We start from the raw sequence: 17,336 nt of genomic DNA on the forward strand, positions 1-17,336 counted from the left end.
ACAAGCCACACTAGTGTAGCACCAAGGAAATAGGCCTGTAGCGAGATGGGGGGGGGGGGTTAGGGGTTCAACCCCCTCCCCCCCGAAAATTTTCAGGTTAAAAAAAAAACCTGGTTTACTCATGAATTTTAACTGGTTAACCAAATCCCCATGCTAAGTCTATGAGACGTAAAACATTAAGAGTCCCTCCAGGCACTATCTCAAGCAGATATTGACAGGTCTGAACCTGGGGGGAGGGGGGGGCGGGTGGGTCAGGGGTTGAACCCCCCCCCCCCCCGAAATTTTCAAAACCCCTCCCGAATTTTTTTTCTGGCTACAGCCCTGCCTAGCAGTGCCAGGATGGTAATGTAAGGAAGTCATAACACACAGGCTCCATGTGACAAGATGTTCTGATGATGACCCCGCTTGACAACTACTTACAACTTGCAATCCTCATCTTGTTTGAGGACAGAAATGAATTTCCAAGCAATAATATATTGCAGAAAGCAATTGTTATGTGACCCCAGGCATGCATATGGGTTAAAATAGCTTCCTTTTTTGCACTCAGCTTGGGGCTCTTGCTATGGAAACTAGTGTGCACTTCAAAGTTTATCGTCTTCCGGCAGGAGAGCAATGCCATAATTAGCACATTCTATGCACTACTGACAACATTTTTCGTATCTATGATCTACTGCTCCTTGTGTCCCCACTTTCTAGAGTGGTGGTTCCCAACCTTTGATCCTCCAGTTGTTTTGGACTTTAACTCCCAGAAATCCCAGACAGCTTACCAGCTGTTTGGAATTGTGGGAGCTAAAGTCCAAAACACCTGGAGTACCAAAGGTTAGAAACCACTGTTCTAGAAGTTCATGTCACTGATCTCGCCATCTCTCTGTTTTATCTCTATCATCCATTGTAAGCAAGTAGATGGTCAGTGCTTTCTATTTGCTGACAATCATCCCTCACTGTTGTTCCCATATACAGATTGAGAATTGAGACCAAAAGTTCATGAAATGCCTACGGCCACAAAATGTCTGTGTCAATAGGGATAAGTCCAATGCCCTGATTCAAAGCAACTCTCAGTATCAGAACCATGGCATATTTGTTGCACACTTATTTCAATTTTTGGCTTAATCAACTGCCTGTATTTCTTTTCTTTGTAGATTTCTCATAACCCCATAACAGTAGAAGGTGCATTTGCTCTGGTCATGGCAGTTAAGAGGAATTCAAAATCCAGAATGGAAGAAATCAACATCTCAGTAAGAGAAGTCTAGGGTTGGGAGAATGTTGAAATCCAATCAAATTGTTCATGATTTAATCTGACCAGATAAGAATGAACTGAGTTTAAATATGACTGTTCTTCAGTTTTCTCAGTTACCTGAATGATTTGCAACATTTTCTCTGTGATTGTATAATTCTTTATACATCAGAAGCAATGTCTCATGGCAAGGATGCCAGATGACAGCCAGAAATAATAATAATAATAATAATAATAATAATAATAATAATAATAATAATAATAATAAAACTTTATTTATACCCCGCCACCATCTCCCCGTGGGGACTCGGGACGGCTCACAATGTTACAAAAGTAACAGCATTAAACAATATACACAGTTTAAAACACAAATACATTAAACAATATACACAGTTTAAAACACAAGAAGATGATAAAACAGAAGTTAAAAAAAAGGTTTATATAATAGTAATAATATCAAACAACCACCAATGCAAATCCATCAACTTCAAAGTTGGGGGGGGGGCTATAGCAGCAATATAAGATAAAATCATTAGATTAAAATACCCCGATGAAAGGAGCCTAATAACATTCAGGATAGAATTATAATGAGGCTGGTCATCCAATGGCTGTCTCTCCAAAGGCCAGCCCGAACATCCAGGTTTTCAATTGTTTCTTAAAGGATGGTAGGGAGGGTGCCAACCTAATCTCCCTGGGGAGGGAGTTCCAGAGCCTAGGGGCCACAGCCGAGAAGGCCCTCTCTCTCGTCCCCACCAGACGTATCTGTGAGGAAGGCGGAAGTGAGAGGAGGGCCTCCCCGGAAGATCTCAGAGAGTGCGTAGGTTCATAGGGGATGATGCGGTCACGAAGATAGGCAGGTCCTGAACCGTTTAGAGCTTTATAGGTAATAACCTGCACCTTGAATTGGGCCCGGAATATTATCGGCAGCCAGTGGAGCTGCTTGAACAGGGGGGTTGACCCTGTTCTAGAAAGAAAAGTTCTAGAAAGTCTGCTCTTCACATTTAACTTCCCTCCGATTTACTTTTAAGTAAATTGCAACTTCTTCAGTAGGATTTATTTGCAAGTCAGTCAGTGTATTGAATTCTAGAAAAAACCAAAATGAACAAAATTCAAATTTGATCATGATGCTTATGAGACTATTTTAACAGATGGGGTGGTCTGAGGGGACATTTCATTTTTCTGTGCAACAGTGGATTCTACTTTTCAGAAAGAATAACTCTGCCCTTGTTTAGAGGATTTTTGAAAGAGCATCTCAGTTTTACCAGGGACCTCTCTTGCTCTTAATTCCAGCACTCACTTGTCAGGAGTGCTTTGATTGTGTGTTCCTGCAAGTCAGGAGGTTGACCTGGAGGGCTCTTAGGGTGAGGTTGGCCTCATTTTAGGAGGCAACCCCTGGCAGTGAGACCGGGGAGATGCCTATTTTCAGAAACCCAGGCAAATGATCAGCCTGAGCAGCCCATTTTAAGTGAGTCCCTGCTTTGGCGAGCATACAGAATACAGGCCCAATTGAAATTAGCCAGCAAGCAAGGAGAAAAGGTGATTTTCAGCCAAGGAAGATTTTATTATCTGCAGATAAGATGCTAGCTAGTGATTCATTCACAAAGTAGATAGCATACAGAATATAGTTTCACAGTCCCTTTTATACACAAGCTGGCAGGCTGCAACCAAGCCTCTAATTCTGACCAGTCACAGAGAGGGGCTTGGCTCACTGGCCAGCGTGGGTTGGGACAAGGGATGATTAAGTGATGATAAATGAGGTTCCTTTTACTGAACAGGAAAAATAATAAAGTGATTGAGGGCATTTTCTGGCCTTACCCAGGAATGCTATTGTCTTATGAGATAAACATGGCATGGCCCATTAATAGGGCTGGGCTGGCAATTCCAGACCCCAGAGAAACAAAACATCATATATTAATACAATCATGCAATAATGACAGAGGATGGGTTTTGGCTGTAGAAATGCTGATTCCTTCTGATGCGATCGGTCCCATTCATCAAATGCGCAGAGTGGTGAAATTGGTTCTTCCCCAAGGGCAGGGAACTATTGTGTTGCAATGTCCAGGTAAAGTCCAAAAAAAAAAGGTGAAACTGGGAACTTGATGAGGAAGTTCCCAGCTTAATTCCCCCCCCCCCCCCCCAGGCTATACAATTGTGTGGGATGCAAGACATCTTTGGGTTCAGGAACAAGGTTTCCCTCAAAGGGAAGGAATGGGGATCTCAGGAGCATAAAACATTGGGTTAACACAACATATAGGCAAAATAGGAACACATAGGAGAAAACATGGAGTGTTTAGGGCAAATTATATACATGAGAGACATAGTTTTCCAAAGTACCTTTAACAAGCCAGGCTTCCCAGAGGAAAAAGGGGAAGAAAGGCAGGCAGAGTGGAAGAAAAGGAGGAAAGGAAAAAAGGGGGAGGTAGGAAAGAAAGGAAGGGATGAAGGAAAAGAGGAAGGAGGAAGAAAAGGGGAAAGGAAGGAAAGGAGGGATGAAGGAAAAGAGGAAGGAGGGAGAAAAAGGGAAAGGAAGGAAAAGAGGAAGGAAAGGAGAAAGAAAGGAAGGGAAGGAGGAAGAAAGGAAGGAAAGGAGGTGGAAGGAGGAAGGAAAAAGAGAGAAAAAAGGAGACTTCGGTGAGTGGGGACCTGGCCCAGGTAAACTAGACATCCCAAGGACCTAGGGCTGGTTTTCTCATGCAACAGTGATGCTATGATTCGGTTACTGATTCTTGGACATGTGTGCTCCAGTTTTACCAAAAGTGCAGAAAATGTTGGAATTGGGGTGCAACACTGCTATCTGTATTCCTACAGGGAGCAATCATGTTAGAGGAAGGTAGCTAAAGCCCCCTGGAGTGCTCTCTTTATCTTGCCTAATCTTTCTCTTCCTTTCCAATACACTAGCATTCTCAGAACAATTTCACTTCAAACCGCAATCTCTTTCTTCATGCCTTATAGCTAGAAGTGACCTCCCCCAATTTTGTATTTCTCTTGCTAGATGTAAATAAATGTGTTTATCTTTTGCTCAAAACAGTTTGGCGTTTATTGCAAGTATCAGCTTTCATAGATCCCCAACAGAGCACAGAATACATTTTTGGGTTTAGCTTTCCAAGTGTCCTTGGTTCTGTAATTTAAAAGAAAATATCTACTCTTCTAGCTTGTGAAAATGTGCTGCATAGTTTATGAGCCTGATTTGCTAAAATTGCCAGAGCCACAGGGGGCTAAACAGAAATCCTAATAGATGAGCCCACAAAATTCCCCATGAGTAACAAACCACCAGAAGCTCCCAGTGGCGCAGTGGGTTAAACCGCTGAGCTGCTGAACTGGCTGACTGAAAGATCAGCAGTTTGAATCCGGGAAGCGGGTGAGCTCCCGCTGTTAGCCCCAGCTTCTGTCAACCTAGCAGTTTAAAACCATGCAAATGTGAGTAGATCAATAGGTACCACTTTGGCAGAAAGGTAACAGTGCTCCACGCAATTATGTCGGGCCCATGCCCTTAGAGGTGTCTATGGAGAACGCTGGCTCTTCAGCTTAGAAATGAAGATGAGCACCAACCCCCAGAGTCAGAAACGGCTAGACTTAATGTCAGGAGATAACCTTTACCTTTTAGCAAACCATTATGCAAACTAGCAAAAAAAGTTGAAGGAGGGAATCAGCATGGAAAATAAATGCATGGAAAATATATGCATTGAATTATGTATGTGCTGGAAGCAGATACCAGATTTTTTAGATACTGAATTTGGATTGCCTAGATTCAGAATTTAAATTTAAATAAGTTAGTTACAGTGCAATTCTACTCAAGACAGACCTGTTGGATTGCATCAGATTGAGTTTCGAGGCATTTATGGCAACTTAACTGACTCTCCTTATGCCAGCATAAATCTTCTGTGCCACTTAAACTCAGGGTTTAGCCAGTTGTGAGATTGGCAGCACAAGGGCTAAGATCAGCTGACTAAAGGACTGGGGATGGTGAAGGGCTGGGGTTGGAGAGGTCAAGTTATGTGACATCTATGAGTAAATCTCATCATCTTAGATACATAGCCTCTTTGTTGTCACAAAAGTAGGAACAGGTATGGGTTGATTTAAGAAATTTGCAACACATGGAAACCAAATGTGAGCTGCACCAAAATCAAATTCTGGGGCATGAGCCATCAGCCTGAAACAGATCTCTTCTGACGGGACTGAAATTTGGAGTCAGCACTTCAGTTGACCTAGGACCTCATCATATTGAGGTCCTTAATGCAGGGGAACCACTAGGGCAGTGGGGGGAATCTATCACCTGGCACCCCACATCTCCTGCACCATCCACTTGCCCATCACATGCCGGAAAGCGTACTCAAAAAACATGTTCAGGTTTCCTCCTCTTACCACACTTCACCAACGAAGCCAGCACGAAGCCCCACCAGAAGTAGATGTGCGTCATGTGATGAGATCCGGTGGGCTCTTCACCAGCTGCAACAGTGAATTGTGGCAGGACGGGATATTTAATGTGATGAGGCCCCTAATATCATCTTAGCTGGCTCTCTTGGACCATCTGTTGAGTTAGCATTACACTGTTAGCTGATTGAATTATTGATTGATTATATATGTTTAGCTTGGTTGAGCAGCAGACCTGTAGCCGGGGGGGGGGGGGGGGTAGGAGTTCAACCTTCCCCCCCCCCCCTGAAATTTTTCAGGTTAAAAAAAACCTGGTTTACTCATGAATTTTAACTGGTTAACCAAATCCCCATGCTAAGTTTATGAGATGCAAAAAATTAAGAATCCCTCCAGGCACTATCTTAAGCAGATATTGACAGGTCTGAACCCAGGTGGGGGGTGGGTGGGTCAGGGGTTCAACTCCCCCCCCCCCCGAAATTTTCAAAACCCCTCCTGAAATTTTTTTCTGGCTATGGCCCTGTTGAGCAGTGACATGATAGCTATGTTTAAACATTTGAAATGATATTATTTTGAAGCTGGAGGAAGCTTATTTTCTGCTGCTCCAGAAACTAGACACATAGCAATGGATTTAAACTGCAAGGAAGCAGATTCCACCTGAATATTAGGAAGAGTTTTTTGATGCTAAACGCTGTTTGACATTTGAATATGCTGCCTCCAAGTGTGGTGGATGCTGCTTTTCTGGGGCTTTAAACAAAGGCTGGATTGCCATCTATCAGGAATGCTATGATTATGTATTTCTGCATGGTAGAAAGTTGGGCCAGATGGCCCTCATGGGCTTTTCCAACTCTCTGTGGTATGTAGACCAGTTGGAGAGACATAATGAAGCTGAGTTCTTGGAATCTTATCTCAACAAGCCTAAATATGAGAATGAAACCCCTTCTGTCTATGTTAAGCCTGATCTCTTTTCTGCTCTGTTTCAGAATGTTCTGGTGAGCAACAGCTTCATCAGACTGCTTGATTCAGTCGCAGAGGCACATCCCGAGCTGGATGTCATCTATGGAGGAGTTGGAGGCCACATTGCAAAGAAACCACTACAGCGTCCTGATGCGATGAAGCTGATTCAAGTGAGGGTCGCTCAATTCTCTTGATGCGGGGGAGAGTGCTGCTTTCAGAAGCTCCTTCAAAATAAAACTTTGGGACTTGAAGAACTAGGCCACAATCAGTGTAGTGATCAGGAAGTCACCAAACAAGAAGGAATGTGCCATATAAATCACCTTTCTCCATTTAAGACAATTTTATGAAAATTGAATAATACACATTTTCATATAAAGGCAGGTTATCTCTGTGAAACCATTAAATACAGGGTCTGAAATTATACAACTACACCAGTTATCAGGAAAGGATTAGCACTGGATATAGCAAAAAGAAGATACTTGGTTTTCTTAGATGAAATTCAGTTTTTGGAGCAGTAAATTCTCTTTGTTGTTCACAGTCTGAACCTATACATCTTCTCTTGGGACTGCACTACTGTCACAGGCATACCTTAAGTTTCCCAATGAACTCATTGGAAATTTTAGCCTGATGTTCATTGTCCATATACATGGAAATAGAATTGTGTATACAGAGCAGTATTTTCCTATATCAACCATGTTTTTATATCTACTCAAAAAAGTGATATTATTTCATATTATTTATCCCTGATGATTTTTCAGAACACATTATATTGGGGTTCAGCTTTGGAAAGGCAGATCTGATGGTATTTTAAACGTTCCTAATCAAACAAACAGCTAAGCAGTTAACATGTTATGAAGAAAGAAGTACTCTGTATGCAGAATAGCTCAGTGTTCATCTTCTGGTGCATCCAGAGAAGACTTGAAAAAATACCTTAGTTAGAAACTCTGGATAACCATTGGCAGTTAGTGTAGACAGAACAAAAGCTAAATAGATTAGTGGCCTGATACAAAAAAAAAAAATCAACCAGTTTTATTACATACTAGTTTGGGGACTCAGAGGTGCCCGGGTTATTAGAAGAAGTCATTGTTTGTTTTGGGATGTTAGGTAATATTACTTAGGTTTGGTCCAGATCTGTCATTGACTGAGTTCAGTGCTCTACAACTCCCAGATTCCCAGGGCAATCACTCCCAAACCCTAACAGTATTCGCAGTTGGCCAGGTTGGGTCTGTGTGCCAAGTTTGGTCCAGATTTGGGGTCGGCTGGGTTTAGTGCTCTCTGGATAAGGGGGAACTACAACTCCTAGATTCCCAGAACAATCACCCCCAAACCTGGCCTGTATGTACATTTGGCCAAGTTAAGTCTTTGTGCCAAGTTTGGTCCAGATCTGACATCGGCTTTGTTCAGTGTTTTCTGAAATGAAAAAGATATGAGATATAAACTTTCTAATCAAATGAGATATAAACTTTCTAATCAAACTGATTAGTTAAGTGTGAAATATACAGTAAAAATTTAAAAACTTTTGCTCAAATCCTTTTGGGACCAATAGCAAATAAAGATACTTAATTTAATAACAGGAAGATCTCAGTACTGTCAGTGCAACTTGTGATTTCAAAACCATGCCATCTATGCAAGCTTCACTAGATGGTGCTGTTGGGTTGGATAATATTTTTACGTACTTTTGGAGAGCAAATGATACAGTATTCTCGTTTGACCTATTTCCTACATCAAAGCACAAGGTTCAGAAGTAAAAACCAGATTATCTGATTTGAACTGAATTATATGGCAGTGTAGACTAACGTAATCCAGTTCAAAGCAGATAATCTGGATTTTATATTGCAGTGTAGAAGGGGCCTAAGTTGCATACGACGCTAAAGCTTATTGAATATCACACTGCAAAGGCCATTCTAATTTGTACAATGACAGATATGCACATAAGTGTTTTGTAAATGTTTGCATGTAAACTGAAAGGAGAATAATTAGTTTTATCTGAAAGGCATGTTTCAGCAGGTGAGAAAATGTACTTTTCATGTTAGAACTGTAAGATGCAAATAAAATGGGATATATACGTTTAATATCCATAGGAAAATAATACAGAGTTTAATATCTGTGATCTCATATGTGTTTCTCTTCTTTTTAATTACTAGTACTACTTGGATTCAAACAAGCTGAGACTCTGGGATTTCTTTAAGAATATGGACAAATATGGCAACATGAAGATCCCCGTGGCAGAGTTTCGGAGAGCTATGTTGTGGGTAGGATTCAAAACACAAAGCAGTTTGAATTCCTAGCAATGCAAATGCATTAAGTAACTGAGAGTTGTATGTTTGGAGGTTTCCAGCCCCTTTCCAGAAACACCCTTTCCATGTTTTCATAACTGGAACCTTAACAATTAAGACATAGCCGAAAGTTTATTTATAGTGTAGACATGATCTTCAGGCCACACAAAGCCTTCAGGGTTCTCAAACCCTAGTAGACGGGTCTAGGTGAGCTTACAGTACTTTCTTTAGTTGTTAGTGTTTAACATGCTTAGTGTTTGTACTTATATACATTACAGTGTAGATCCAGACCCAGTTTTCTCTTCTCCCAGCTAAACATATCCAACTCCCGAAGACATTTCTCAGAGTTTTTCTAGAGTAATAAATCATTTTATGATCTTGGTCACCCTCTACTAGATAATCTTCTAGCTTGTCCATGTCCATCTTGAAATGTGGAGTCTACAACTGGACACTGTACTTCAGATGAGATTTGACCAAAGCAAAATAGAATCGCCTTTATTCCCCTTATCTTGACACTATGCTTCTTTCAATACAGCCTAGAATTGCCCATTTTGAACTTCACATCATACCACTGACTCACATTTAGCTTGTGGTTTACTAAGCCCCCTAGATCCTTTCATGTATATGGTTGTAAAACTCATACAGCTGTTGGAATATTGTGTACATTATTTTACAAAATGTGGCTTTATAAGAAGGCCCTTGAAGATGTTATTGTATATTACTATACATATTTCAAATTTTGATAAGCCAATCGTGCTGTGTCAGGAAGCCCTCCTGCTCAGTCTACTGAGTGAGACTAAGACATCTGCCCAGGTGACCTGCTGACAAAAAATGGTGTCATCACTACATCATAACTTTCTCAGATACTAGTTAAGACAACAAGGAGAGGTGAGTGATCTCACTTTGCAGAATGCCAGCAGAAATATTTAATCTCCAATACCTAACTCTTATTTTATTTTTGTTATGGCCCAAGCAATCAAAGATTCCCCTGAACCGGGAACAGGTCACAGAACTAGTACGCAAACTGGATCGTGGCAGGACAGGCTACGTGGACTACAGGTGAGGATTATCAACATTTATATTGAGCAATACAATAATAATAATAATAATAATAATAATAATAATAATAATAATTTTATTTGTATACCCCGCTTCATCTCCCCGAAGGGACTCGGGGTGGCTTACATGGGGCCAAGCCCGGACATCGACAATATAAAAACAGAGCAATAAAACAGATCCACCAACAATAAAAACAAGTCATAAAAATCACATAGAAAATATACTGATAAAATCTTGGATTAGATCCAAAGAAACTGGGCCAAAAGTGCAACTTATGTTGGTAACGTTCTTCTGCCTGTCTTCCTATTTGCTCAGTTGCTAAGTCGCCGAATAATATTTATAGACATCAAAATATGTATTACCTAGATCAAAATATTAAAGCAATAGAAGTCAATTAAAAGTATGAAATAAAAGAAACAAAGCAAATAATAAGAAGGCAGAATGGGAGAAACTTTTTTAAAAAGCAACCAGTATATGAAAAGCTTGGCTGCAGACATCCAATTTCACGCTTTGGACACATATCTATAGTATGGTTTTGTGAACGTTTGTGTATTTGACACAGGGCGGTGGATGCCTATGACTATGAGTTAGGAAGCAAAATGCATGCAAAGAATACAAGCACTTCCCTACAGTACTCATACTCCCAGCATTCACTTTCTTTTGTGGTTTATTTCCACTAGTCCTATACCTCGGGTTCAATCAGAAATCATTCCTGGGTATCCAGATGACTTTATTGGATTTCTGGTTGGTAACACGGGGAAAAACCATTAACTTGTTTTTATCCAATGCTAGAGATATTAGGGAATGCCCTGGAGTTTTGGTAAAGTTAGATTGTGGGGCAAGGGGGAAGGGAGCTGAGTTGAAGGGGTTTCTTTTTAAATAAATCCTCACTGTTTTCTTTCGCTTTTCAAATTAGTCATTTTAAAGTTGAGGAGCCAGAGCCGAAGCCTAAAGAGGAGGAGGAGGAAGAAGAAGAAGTGTAATGAGGTCCAGCAGTCAGGTCAGCTGGTGAAAGATGGAAGGATAGTCCTGGCAGGAAGCTAAGACAATACACTCTGGGTTGGGACTAAGTCCTGCTGCAGAGAAGCTTTTGGATGGTTGAGGTTTTGACTTTAGAAAATAAACTATGCTACAGTATTGGCTTATTTCGGAACCTCTGAAAAGTGGGGATCGTAGGACCCAAAAACCTCTGTCAAGAGGAAGTAACACTATACCCCCCACCCCCAAAAAAGGATTTATTATTTTAGTGTTGCCATGTGGAATAAGACACTTGTCATAGGCATCTATTAGAGATTGCCTTGATGTTACTAGTGAAGCACAGCATGACTTTCTTGCCTGTGCTTCTGTGATTTTGTTTGAGTGAGCTTTAGTTCTTTTGTCACCATCAAATATTTATGGGTGAAGGCAGCCATGCTGCTGTAAGCATGGCAAAAGCCGCTTCAGTGCTCTTTGAATAGATACACATTTTGCAGTTCTGAAGCAAGCTCATTTAAATCCAACTGACAAGTGACACATGAGCAGCTCCTCATGCCAAGGACATCTTGCAATTCCTTTATTTTTAAACCCTTCAGTAGCAATGGTTTTTTTCCCTGCTATACAACTTAAATATAGGAGCTCTTATTCATATTTAAAGTATGAACCTATGCAGAGTGATTTAAAAGTAAGATCTGCTGAGTTTTCCCAGAGCTTTGATCCAGTACTTGTAGGAAGGTAGTTTTAAAAGGGAAAGGAACAAGCCATATTCTTTCCTCTATCCAGCGCCCTGCCCATTTATCCCTTTTCAGTTTTTAATTCTGTAGTATGAGAAGGAGGGAGAACAATATTTTTTCCACTCCTGGACTTAGTGTATTAAAGAGAATGAACAAGATAATAAATATTCCAGTATGCACGCATACACAAAAACCACAGTAAAATTCCAGTGTGTTTATAGAAGCAGGACACGGTTTTTCATAATCGTTTAAAAAGTTCTCATAAGTTAATATAGCACACAGAATCATATTATGCCACAGCATTTTTTGATTGAGGTCAACAAAAAACTTCCTCCTAAGTCACCACTCTTAAGAGTTATGACAAAAATAAAGTAAATAAAACCAAAGCAATGTGACCTACATGTTAAGCATGGGGCCATAGCTCAGTGGTAGGGCACAGAACATGGTTGGTATAGTTTCCATTCCAGGCTCAGTCATTGGCATCTTCAGTTGTATGAAGCCCCATTTACACTGCCATATAATGCAGCGTCATAATGCAATTTAACTGCATTGAACTGCATTATATGGCAGTGCAGACTCATATAATGCAGTTCAATGTAAGTGTAGATGAGGCCTGAAAAGCCCTATATCAGAGACTCAAGAAAACTGCCGCCTGTCAGGTTACTGGGCATAGGAATAAATTATTTGACTCTCATAAGGCTGCGTTCAATGCACTTATAAATATATGCATCATTAAGATCAAATGTAAATGTATGCAACATTAAGAATCTTCATGTTGCCATATTTAAGAGTAAGCTTAAAACTGTATTAATCCGCCATTCTTGTAATGGACTAAGGTCACTGCAGGGAGCAGAATACACTGAGTTGCTGTACCTGTGGAAAAGTGAAATTTAGCAGGATTGTTGCAAACCTGGCCTGCCTACATTCCCTCTTCTGCACAGTTATGAAAGCTATACAACTGTCTTTCTCTGCACTGTATTTCCTAATCATCACATTTTGAAGTGGCCTCTGCAGCAAGGTATGTCCACAGTGTCATGTTAGACATCTCCAGGTAGCTGAGATCTCAAGTTCTTCTCTTGCTTCAACATGTTAAAAGAGCTAACTAGTCTGAAAAAAAGATTGCTAGCTGGGCAAAATGCTAACTTGTAAACCAACTCTGCCACATTCTCCAAGAAGGCCCCTTTACTGGAATTTTACCAGTCATTAGCTTAAAATGGAAGAAACACAAATCTGAGGTTATTGTAGTGGAGTCTAATTTGTTTCTTGTAATAGATTTGCCTTTGGGACGATAGTGAATACTTGACAGAGAACTGAGTTTTATGCTATGACGTTTATGGCCTTGGTCAATCCAGAATATGTAGTAGGGAGTGGAGACCCTGGAATAGATATGAAATATGTGTGGTTATTTCTTTCGTAATGCAGGTACCTTCATTCTTAATTTGTTGTTGAATGCTTTCAAACCATTTATGACTTATGGTAACTATCACACAAACCTGTCACAAGGGGGTAAAATATGGTCAGAAGGACTTGGCCTTCCTCTGAGGCAGAGGGAATGTGATTTGCCCAAGGTTACTCAGTGGGGCTCCTTGGCTGAGCAAGGCTTCAAACATTGGTCTGTAGAGTTGTCACCCAACACACAAATCACTACACCACACTGGTGCTATTCATTCTGAGTACTGACTCCCTTACAAAATACATTATCATACTACAGTGGTTTCATTAAAGCATCTTGATTTTTTTTCCAGTCAAGGCCAAAAAAAAGCAAAACAAAACAACCCCCCCCCCCCCCCACACACACAATTTTTAAAGAATTGAAGGATATATTTATTCAGGGAAAAATAAATGGAACACAACACTCAAGTATATAAGAAAATGCAGACCAAAATAGCATTCTGATGTTGCTAAATCTCAGACTTTGCAAACAGTGGGAATTGCTTTACCAGAGCAAAATCACAGTTGTCCATAGTTTTTCTCTATTCCCCATTTCTTCATTTCAATATTTATTTATCTGGTTAACAAGATTTCTGGTCAAGGTAATGCAGCTATCTCATTCCCCAAAAACTAAAATTTCCTGTTTCTTGATCTTCTTTTGTGCTGGAGCACTCCACTTCCATCCATCTTTTCCACCTCTCTCACATTTGGTACACATTTAATTTTGGGAGGCTTAGCCACATCTTTATTTACTAATTTTGTTCCACTCCTATACATGGTACAAAGTCTGTTGTAGGATGAGTCCAGTATCTGTCATAGGAGCCCCCGGTAGGTTAAACCATTGTGTTGGCAGGACTGATGATTGAAGGTTGGGTTGCTGACCTGAAGGTTGCCAGTTCGAATCCAACCTGGGGAGAGCGCGGATGAGCTCCCTCTATCAGCTCCAGCTCCATGCGGGGACATGAGAGAAGCCTCCCACAAGGATGGTAAAAACATCAAAGCATCCGGGCATCCCCTGGGCAAAGTCCTTGCAGAAGGTCAATTCCCTGACACCAGAAGCGACTTGCAGTTTCTGAAGTTGCTCCTGACATGGAAAAAAAATCTGCAATCTGCAGATATATATATATATATATTATCAAAACAGCTCAGTTACAGAGTATGTGCTTTGTACACAGAAGATCCTAGATTCATCTATATGGTCTTCAAGTAGGACTCGGAAAGACAACTTCTTGAAACTTTGGAGTGGGAATGGACAAAACTGCGATAAAAAAATCTGGCATTTGTGGCAATTTCCTATAGTCCCAAATATCATCTTTTGTTTCAGGATCAGAAATCATGAAGTTCTCTTACCGTTTCCCACCATTGGCTAGAGTTGTTAGGAGTTCAGTCAACTATTATTGTTAGTTATTTTCATCTTATCCTCAAGACTTCCAGATACCCCTGTTCACTCGGGGACCTGGTCTTCTTGGACAAGACAATGTGTCTCCTCTTTTAAAGAATGTATCAGTGTCTCCTCTTTTAAAGAATGTATCAGTAAAACGATCTCTGATTTGGATGCATCCACACATCCTTTGTCATTAATCTTATCAAATTCATCCTTTGTTCCAGGAGCAAAAACCATGAAGTTCTCCTAGTAGTCCTCACCATTGGTTAGGTTGGTTGGCTAGAGCTAATGGGGCTTCAGTCTACTATTACTGTTAGTTATCATTATCCCATTTTGTCCCCAAGACTGCGGCTCAAAATGGCTTACACATTAAACAGATTATGATATATTTATAAACACAGTAAGTCAACATTAAAACCATATCCTTTGAAAAAGATTTTTTAAAAGAAAAACAATACAGTCTTTAAAGCCCTTTTCTCTGAAAAAAAAAAGTAATTGGAGGAAGCCGCTCTGTTCCAGGAGTGGGTTTCACAGCCTACTCCAGAGGTAGTCCCTCTCTCATGTTCACAGAAGTCTCACCTATGAGACATCTAGAAAGATGCATGATACCCAGCCCTGCTTCTAGATGTCTTTATTTATCCCCATGGCTACTTTGCAACAATATTTCCATAGTATGCAACATCATAGTAGGTTTCAGTCCACTGTTTGGAGGTCATTATTGTAGTACAAAAAGGTAAATTATTTTAACTCATAAAAACGTCCTTTATTTTTCTCCTCCCCTCATTCCTTCTGTTGTTTCGAAGATGTTTGGTGGACACAAGGAACCAGATGGTTCGTGACCAGAGACGTCAGCTTAGGCTGGAGGAGTCACGACAGAAGAAGGAGAAGTACAAGAATGACCGTGTACTAGAGACCTTCAAGAGTGCGGTAGAAGTAGCAACACCACGCAGCTCTGTGGTGATATCACCAAACCAGAAGTCAACTGTAGCCCCAGAGTCAGAAAGCCCTCCTCCCACCCAGTTCTCAACTACCCCTCTGAGCTCGTGGTACTACCCAACTACAATGGGCCTGTCTAACAGCAGCCAGCATTCTGCTGGTCTAACACCTTCTTCCAACAACCCACTCTCTGAGAGTGAACCACACTCTGCCTCAAGGGACATGCCGACCTCTGACCTGGAAGTGAAATTCTACTCAGAGCCTAATCTGAGTTGCTCAGAAACTGCAATTTACTCTCATTACAACATGACAGTCTCAGTAACAGAAACAGATTCCAATACTCAACCAAATGTCATGGCTAAATCCTACAGGGTCATGCCTGAAGGGAGTAGAAATTTTTCTCACAAACTCCATTGTCATTTGGCACAAGAACATAATACTATTCTCTCAATGCAACAAAAACTCAAGTTAAAAATTGCAAAGAAGAACAGATAATTGAGTCAGTGAGGATTTATTATAATCCTATTAGGAATGGAGCAGGATAGTTCCAAATGAGATTATATTCAAGACACGTTTCTTTGTCTTTGATTCCCACCGTTTGTGACAGAGTTTCCACTGTCAGGCACTGCTTCTAGATATGATTTCCTTAACTAGCTTCCAAAATTCATATATTTAACATTGGTTTGGGATGAAATAGCAACTAGCATATAAAAAGTAATGAAATAATCTTCTCACTTTTTCTCACAATAGAAGATAAAAATTAGAGCTGGGGATGTTGCTTTTGTGGACTGCAACTCATAGAATTTCCCTATTATTGTAGCATGACCACTGTGTGATTCTTGGAGTTGCAGAACAAAATATTGTTCCCATATTATGTGTAAAATTGATATTAAATATGGGCTTCACTATGGAACAAGTAAAGAAAATTCATTAATTGCTCAGTTATGTCCCTAGGATTAGATTATAATATAATAAAATGGGAATGCCTTCTAATAAAAGATCTTCTTTTGTTAGCTGGGGGAAACAGGTGCTTTGTGAATACAGAACAATAGAACAGCACTGAGTTGCTTGTCTGCAGTAGGCATTCCACAAGGGAACAGTAACAAGAGCACATTTTTCCTTGTAGAAAGTTCCAAGTTTAATTCCATGAATTTCCTGTCAAAAGACTCATTCCCTAGAAACTGATAGTGGCATTCCAGTATCAGGAACAGTTTTCCTTCTGGAAAGTCATCTGGAGCAAATTTTCAAACAGTCCAGAGTATGGAAAAGCAGTAAATAGATTAGGGTGAGTGATCCATGAGCAAGATGTAGAATGGCCGTCAGCATCCTCTCAACCAGACATGTGCAAACTTTGGCCCTCCAGGTGTTTTGGACTTCCAGCTCCCACAATTCCTAACAGCCTCATGCCCACTTAAGCAGCTGAGGGGGGAAAGGAAAGGGCCTGAGGGTGTTAGGAATTGTGGGGGCTGAAGTCCAAAACACCTGGAGGGCCCAAGTTTGCCCATGCCTGCTCTAAACACACACCTCTGTGTCTGCCTGCATCCTCACTATCTTGGAAGAGGGAAGAAAAGAATACAGATATTATAGTTGCAGCAACCTGGCTTTCGTGCTGCAGAAAAAAATATTGGGCTTAAGCGGGCTTTTCAATTTTTTCAATTCATGGTGAAACAAGTGAGCAAACAAAAAAAAATCATGGGGAAGAGAATGTGAAAACAGATGCCCATTCCAGTCCATCTTCCATTGTGCCTTTTCTCTGTCAAGTAATCAGAAAAGAGCTGGGCTACACACTGCTTTCTGCCTCTGTTCTCAGTATTGAAGAGCTACCAAAAATATCACGAATTTTCTCGTTCTTCCATCTTTGTATGTACCTGCACAGGAAGGAGAAGATGAAAACTGCATTGCATGAAAGCTGTTTCATATCAGTTTTAGCCCTTAGGTTGCAGGGCCAGGAAAGACGTTGACCACTGTTGTTGCATGCCTTC

The 17,336-nt window shown here is 40.6% G+C and overlaps 1 protein-coding gene across 3 annotated transcripts in view; it reads left to right on the plus strand.

The window, feature by feature from the left end:
* lrrc74a (leucine rich repeat containing 74A) overlaps positions 1–11,031 on the plus strand; it is a 32,014-nt gene extending 20,983 nt beyond the window's left edge. For 2 of the 3 annotated variants that reach the window (XM_062968339.1, XM_062968340.1), the window contains 4 exons: positions 6,586–6,729; positions 8,704–8,811; positions 9,809–9,894; positions 10,811–11,031. In XM_062968339.1, coding sequence (XP_062824409.1) covers positions 6,586–6,729; positions 8,704–8,811; positions 9,809–9,894; positions 10,811–10,877 — 405 coding nt within the window. In that variant the 3' untranslated portion in view covers positions 10,878–11,031. Of the gene's footprint in view, positions 1–1,139; positions 1,236–6,585; positions 6,730–8,703; positions 8,812–9,808; positions 9,895–10,810 lie in introns of all 3 variants that reach the window. The other variant, XM_062968338.1, reaches the window with a different exon arrangement.
* Positions 11,032–17,336: the final 6,305 nt, after the last annotated feature.

The sequence above is a fragment of the Anolis carolinensis genome, chromosome 1 (assembly GCF_035594765.1).
Source record: "Anolis carolinensis isolate JA03-04 chromosome 1, rAnoCar3.1.pri, whole genome shotgun sequence".
Lineage (NCBI taxonomy): Eukaryota > Metazoa > Chordata > Lepidosauria > Squamata > Dactyloidae > Anolis > Anolis carolinensis.